This window comes from Tupaia chinensis, unplaced genomic scaffold (assembly GCF_000334495.1).
Source record: "Tupaia chinensis unplaced genomic scaffold, TupChi_1.0 Scaffold000140_1, whole genome shotgun sequence".
Lineage (NCBI taxonomy): Eukaryota > Metazoa > Chordata > Mammalia > Scandentia > Tupaiidae > Tupaia > Tupaia belangeri.
The window spans coordinates 10,050,744-10,058,463 of NW_006159610.1; the positions used below are offsets into that span (position 1 = coordinate 10,050,744).

The window sequence follows — 7,720 nt, forward strand, 5'->3', positions numbered from 1 at the left end:
AAATTTATTTCTCAAGTATTAAAAGAAAATAAATTAAAAATAATTCAAAAATATTCAAGAGGAAGGCACTCTGGAGAAGCCCTGAAAAGTCACCACAATGCAGAAGGAACATACTTACCCACAGCAGGGAGCAACACACACACTTACTGGGGGAACTAAGAAGAGAAGTTATGACACCCTCGGCCCCAAGCAGAGCTCCCCATCCAGAGCAGAGAGACTACCACCCAACTACAACACCACATCCAGACCCAGAGTCCTTCTACATACAAAACCTGCAGGCACTGCAGGAAAGCAAAGCACATGCCAAAAGAGTTGTCTCTGCTCTCCACCAGCCTCTTTCAAAGAAATAAGAGAGAAGAGCAAAGGGAAGAGCTATGTCAGATGCCATTCTTGAGGAAAGCAGCTGTAGTTCTAGCAACCACAGCTGAGCCAATCTGTTGAAAAGTAAGCAAGACGTGTGTCTAGGATTTCTGAATGAATACAGATAGTAAAAATAATCCACGATGTGAATTTGACGGAGTTTTCACACATTACACTCATTGAAAAGGTACTGACTAGAAAATATATTAGTGGATAGACAAAGACAGGTACATACTTGGAATTTATTTTTCAGAGTAGAAATCACTAAAAACATGAACATTTGTTTTTTTGTTTTGTTTTGTTTTTGTGGGGTTTTTTTTTAGAGAGATTTCTCATATAAGGCATATGTGTTCATTGGAGACACAGAGAGAGTCAGAGAGAGAAAGTGAGAAATCACCACCCAGTGGGAATGGCCACACTGCAGTTCCTTCTCCTCCATTCACCTCTTGGAATTTTGGCATGCATGCACACATGCCTGGCATATTTCAAGTCACCAGACCCAGGACTTGAACCATGGTCAGTCATGTGGGAGTTCAGCACCTTAACCACTATACCACCTTCTGACCCTGAAAATGTAGTTTTGAAAATAGTGTCAGCTTCATGTTCTCATGTGTCTAAATAATAATCAAATATCTTATGGTAGTTTGTAGCATAAAGATCCCAGATGCATAAATATTCATCAATTTTTGCAAGAGCATGTCAATAAGAAAACATGATGCATGGTTAGAGACGAACATCCTCAGAGAGATTAGGAAACATGGAACTGATTCCAATATCCTGTCTTAGTGGGCCAATGTGGTCTCACACAAGTCAACCCTTTGAACAAGGGGGAGTGGTTTCTCTTCTGAAAATGAGTCTGAGGCTCAAGTAACTGAAGAGGTGGAGACATTATGGGAATCAACCAGAGCCCCTAGGGCTGGCAGATACCTGCCTGAGGCTGCCATGGACCCCTGGCTCCTTTGTTATGTTATCCTCTGTTTTCTGGGAGCAGGTAAGTCCCAGAGCACATGGACACCCCTTGCCTTGGAGGCAGCAGTTCAGTCTTCTCCTGGAGGCAGCAGCATCAGAGGCCCCCACCTAAGCTCCGTCTCTAGCTCTGCGTCCTTCTCTTACAGGCCCCATGGAAGCCCAAGTGACACAGACCCCAAGATACCTCATCACAAAGACTGGAAAAACATTGACAATGACTTGTTCTCAGAATATGGACCATGAATCTATGTACTGGTATCGACAAGACCCAGGACTGGGTCTGAAGTTGATCTACTATTCAATTAATGTTGAAATTATTGACAAAGGAGATATCCCTGATGGCTATACTGTCTCTCGAAAAGAGAAGAAGAATTTCCCCCTGTCTTTGAAGTCACCCAGCACCAACCAGACCTCCCTGTACCTCTGTGCCAGCAGTGTATCCACAGTGCTGCACAGCCAGCTGCTCTCTGCACAAAAAGGAATAGCCCAGGAACAACCAGACTCCTTCTCAGAAGGCCCTCCTGACCAAGAGGAAAAGCTTCCTGACCACCAGTGTCCTCCCTGGACTGTCCAGTTTCAGAACTCTGAGTGACGCAGTATCACTCAATGGCTAACACCCGTGGGCCAGCCTCCTCTCACCTGCTGTGTATACCAGGGAACTCTTCAGCATTCAGGAAAGACATGTTGACTGCATCAGGTCTAGTGCCAGGGCTAACACTCTGCAATCTTTTCTCCCTATGGAGCTTAGATCTTCAAATTCAAGTAAGCTGTTGCCCAAACTTAATGGTTCATTTTAATCCAATCTCAACAAAATTTGATCTTGTATTCTGTGTCCTCTTCCAAGGTGTTTTGTCACTTGGAGGGAACACCATGTTCTGAGTTGTTTACTAAACCCAATATCTCCCTTTTCCTCATCTCATCAAATGGTTCTACCATTCACTCAATGCCCAAGCCAGAGGTGCAGGAGTGGCCTTCACCATCTCTCTGACACTCTCTTGCCATACCCAACCCATCACCTCTTACTGCATGTTTATAAATATTAAATTCTTCACAGTTTTTCCCAATCTTTCTAACTTCACAGATAACACAATTGTCCAGAAAACATCACCTCTCACCTGGATTCTTCCAACCATCTTCCAAGTAGTCAGTTATCCCATCTGCCAGCATGCTACCTGCCTCCAGCCACAAACCACTCCCTTAGCTTAAAACATTTCCTTGACTAGAAGTAGACATGAGATACGTTCTTAGTTGAACAAATGTAGAAATGAGTGAATGGGAATTTCTAAGAGTAAAATATAGAAGTATAGAACAATACATATTATAGAATTAAGTTAAGGTAGAAGAAAAGAGGCATATAGGTATTTGGACTAACTAAGGAAGGTTAAAGGAGAGTGCAAAGGTTACCTAGCAGAATAGGTGGGCAGAATGGTAGTGTGGACCTGGAGAACCAATGAAAGAGAAAGTGGGGAGAGGTATTAGTCATTTCTCTTTATCATAAACCTCAATAACAGGACAGTTACCATTTCTACATTTGTTCAACTAAGAATGTATCTCATGTCTACTTCTTCTATTCAAGGAAATGTTTTAAGCCAAGGGAGTGGTTTGTGGCTGGAGGCAGGTAGCATGCTGGCAGATGGGATAACTGACTACTTGGAAGATGGTTGGAAGAATCCAGGTGAGAGGTGATGACCTCTCTTCTATGGTTTCAATAAGACTTCCTTAGCCCAGGCCCCTTAACAGAATTGACCTGATACCAATGCAGCCTCCCTCCTACCACCTACACTGTGGGCTTCAGGGACTTTCCCCAGGCCTCAGAGTCCTTCCTTTTGTTTACCTCTGTGTTAGGAACAGTTTTAATCTTAGTCTAATATCTTTCACGTAAGCATGCCAGACTGCATTGAGCATTTACAGATTTCTTCAACAATGGAAGCTTTCAGACGGTACATGTCTTATAAAAAAATTAAGAAGTGAACCCATTCTAATAGAGATAAGAATGATTTATTGGTTTGAAATCCTTCGTATAAGCAAACAGTCCAGTGAAACTGTTCAAAGAGTTTTTGTGTCCAGTAGTTGTGTCAGTATGTTTTCTGTATGGTAAGGCTAAGTCTGTTGGATTAGGTATTAGTTAGGTGCAAACAGAAATGTCAAAGCCCAGGAATATAATCTGAATCATGATGCCTATTTTATATCATTGCAAAAAAAATGTAGAAACTATTTTATGACTTGTATTACATGTAGCCAAATTTTCTTTCTTTATTTTTTTAAGTTTTTTGCCATAGGGTGGCATGTACTCACCAGAGAGGAGAGAGACAGAGAGACAGTGAGAGGGAAAGTCAGAAATCAACCCCTGGGAGGATGGACACACTACAATTCTTTCTCCTCCATTCTCCTTCTGGGATTTTGGGCATACATGCACATATGCCCAGTATGAGTTTTAAGCTGCTGGGTCCAGGACTCAAACTGTGGTTGGCCATGTGGGAGTCCAGCACCATAACCACTACACCACCTGTTGGCTCCCATGTAGCCAAACTTTAAAAAAATGTATATACCATTATGAAATTCTAATAGCTGTAAGGATAACTATTGGAAAAATATAAGCATCACAGGGACATCCATATCTGACCCTTTTGTTTTGATCAGTGTTTCTCAATGTGCACTAACATCAGCTGGCGAGATTTGTTTATGGTGGTAAAAATACTTAATATGAGATCCACCCTTTTAACAAAATTTTAAGTGCACAATACAGTGTTACTGATTACAGGCACAATGATGTACAGCAGAGCTCTCCATCTTAATCATCTTGGGTAGCTGAAACTATCAGATTTCCATTGCCTCCCCTCTCTCCCTGGTACTTCTACACTGCTTCTGTGAGTTCAGTATTACATTTTGTGAAATAAACTGGTCACAGACAAATATAATGTGGAAAACATTTTTATAACAAAAATTATTTAAAATTTCTGGTATAGAGTAGTAATATAAATGAGACCATTTTAATTGGGTCTCATTATTGTTTTCAAATTCTTTGCAGACAACGCACACTCTTTTGATTGCACTTAAGGCTGCCAGTGACTGGAATCCCTGCTGGTACCTCACTGCCTCCACCCTCACCCCATCAGATGAACCTCCATATGTGGGAATTTGCACCATGGCTATCACTACCATCCATGCAGTGACATGGAAAAGGAAAATGTTTTTAAAAAGTAATCAGCCTGTCGCCCATTGGAAAAAATCACATTTCTATTAATATCTACAATAAGCAACAGAACAGAAATATCTGAAACTAGATATTGTTGTTACATCAAATGTTGTAGTTAAGGACTGACACAATGATACTCCATACACACACAGCAGTACGCCCATGATACCCCTTGACCTCCAGCACCTCTGGACTCTCTAGAGTCTAGACTATAGCTGAGGGAGGGATTATGAGTGTGGGTGGGTACTGAAACCTCACAATCAACATACAGCCTGAGGCTGGGAGAAAGGTCATTCTTTCCTCAAAACAGCCATGGGAATCTGGCTTCTCTGTGGTGTGACCTTCTGTTTCCTAGGAGTAGGTGGGTTCAGGGAATTGGTGGCAAACTCTGTCCTATTATTTCTAAAACTAGGATACAAAATTCTCCTTCTCGGGCTTTTTCCTGGTCTCCTTTTTTCATCTCCTCCATTCTTCTTTCACAGTCCTCATGGATGCAGAAGTATCTCAAACCCCAAGACACCTGATCACAACGGTGGGAAAGAAGGTTTTTCTGGAGTGTTTACAGCATATGAACCATGAAAGAATGTTCTGGTATCGACAAGACCCAGGTCTGGGACTACAGCTGATCTATTTCTCATATGACAAAGACATGAATGAGAAAGGAGATGTCCCCGAGGGATATGATGTTTCCAGGAAGAAGAGAGAATGTTTCTCCCTGATCCTGGAGTCTGCTAGCACCAACCAGACCTCTCTGTACCTCTGTGCCAGCAGTTTATCCACAGCATTGCTCAGCCACATCCTCTCTGCACAAGAAGAGCAGATACGAAAGGGGAGGGGTCCTGCCTCTGAGCTGCTGCTGGCTCCTAAGGCACATTTGTGCCAATTAGAGGAAGGTGGCCACAAAAAGGAACCAACCCCACACCACACATCTTGATGAGCAAAGCATGAACAATTTTTTAATTCATTTTTTATTTGTTTTATATTTCTTCAGTGTATAACATGGTTTTCCCAGCATAAATACAATGCTTACTAGTTGAGTCAAAGACATTACCATACACATTATCATCAACAGTTAATTTTTCATTTTTGTGTCTATTAAATGTTTTTTTTCCTGATCAACTCCCTCCCACCTCTTGCTACCCACTCTTTATTATCCTTGTTATACTGTATCTAGTACCTACAGTTGGCCTCCCTGCTATTATACCTTTCAGTCTTTCAGTTTCTGCTATAGAGTGCAAACATTTAGTATATACTAAGCAGGGATATACAATGCCTGTCTTTCATAATCTGGCTTGCTTCGCTTAGCATTAATTCTTTCATATTTTTTAAAGTAGGGAAAAGGAACTTTTAATAAGAAAGGGAGGATTTTTAATAGAAAAGAAGTACACCTCCACACTTAAAAAGCATGCAAGTGGGCAGCTGCCACAGAAGAACAATAGCACTGGGTATGGGGTTAGGTGTTACATTTATTCCAAGAGTTGATAATGAATATTTAGCAGGGGAAGCTCTGTCATAGTATTTCGCTTCTTTGTTTGAATTCACAGGCTTTCTCCTGATCTTGTGTATCTTTTTCACAGGTGAGGAACTTCACACATGCTCAATGTGAACTTAGAAGTTACGAGCATATCAAATGTTGTGGTCTCATTGTTTTTTATGGCTGAGTAGTATTCCATAGAGTACATGTGCCATATTTTTTCAACCCACTCATCTGTTCTTGGGCATTTAGATTGATTCTATGCTCTAACAATTGTAAACAATGCTGCAGTAAATACAGATGTTCAAGTGTTTTTCCGACTGAGTGTTTTCTTATTCTTCGAGTAAATACCTAAGAGTGGAATTACTGGGTCATATGGTAGTTTAATTTGTAAGTTTCTGAGGAAACTCCATATCATTCTCCACAGTGGCTGTACTGATTCACATTCCCACCAACCTTATAGAAGAGTTCCCTTTCACCACACAGCCTCACCAGAACTTATCATTCTTTATTTTTTCAATCGTAGTCATTCTGACTGGGGTTAGGTGGTATCTCATTGTGGTTTTGATTTGCATCTCTCTTACGATAAAGCATGTTGAGCATTCATATGCTTTTTGACTGTTCATATGTCTTCCTTAGAGAGTTGTCTGTTCAGCTCATTTGTCCATTTTTAATTGAGTTGATCTTTTTTGGGGGGGGTAAGTTGCTTTAATTCTCTGTATATTCTGATTATCAGTCCCTTATATGAGGCATAGTTTGCAAATACATTCTCCCATTGCATGGGTTGTCTCCTCACTCTAATTATTATTTATTTTGTGTTGTGCCAAAGCTATTTAGCATAATGCAATCATGAGCAATTTTTTTTACCCTTTTACAAGTCAGGAAACATTCTGAAGAACCTGCTCAAACTTATATGTTGCCCCCAACCTAAATGCAAGAGACTCAAACCCATCAAGGAGGAAAACCCCTCTCACATATCCCCACTGAAGCCCTGATCTACATTAAAAAAAAAAAATCTTGTCTTTTTCTATTCTAGTCTCCTTCACTATATGTTTTCTACTTGCTCACAGTCTTTCTTTTGGTTGCTATTTCACCATAGTGCACTAACATGTTCTGAATTCTTTAGATAAACTTTGTTGTCTATGTATTGGTTCATGAAAGTTTACAGAACTTGAATTCTGTTTGTTCAATTTAAAAAGAGAAAAACTCTGATCTGATCAGGGAAAGAATAAACTGTGATACAGAAGGTTGCAAGAATTAGGCAGGAGAGAACTAAACTCAGTTCATCCAAAGAAAGTGACTTTTAAAGAAAGAAACATACCCTGCTTTATCAGTGGATATTAACAGGGCTCTATTTGTGGTAATATAAAAGAAATGTAAACAGTGTTAGAAATACCAAACTGCAGGAAATCTGAAAAACTATTAATAAGGGAAAGCAAGCATATGAAAACTTATTTTGATTCAGCACTAAAATTATATATAGAAAAACTCAGAGAAAAAGGTGAATCAATGTGTATTATCATTCAGGTTTAAGTTCGTATGAGAGGTAAGATTTTAGCTGAGGGTCCAGCAGGTGGTATAGTGGTTGGGGCTCTGGACTTCCACATGATTGATCCTATTTGAGTCCTGGACCCAGTGTCTTGAAACTCATACGGATTGCATGTGCATGTATACACAAAATCCTGAGAGGAGAATGGGGGAGAGGGATTGCAGCATGGCCA

At 40.4% G+C, this 7,720-nt stretch overlaps 1 gene segment (V, D, J or C); it reads left to right on the top strand.

The window, feature by feature from the left end:
• The first annotated feature begins 1,238 nt into the window (after positions 1-1,238).
• On the top strand, positions 1,239-1,921 carry LOC114007226 (T cell receptor beta variable 27-like). The segment is given in 2 exon segments: positions 1,239-1,351; positions 1,476-1,921. Coding segments are annotated over 2 exon segments (495 nt in total).
• Positions 1,922-7,720: the final 5,799 nt, after the last annotated feature.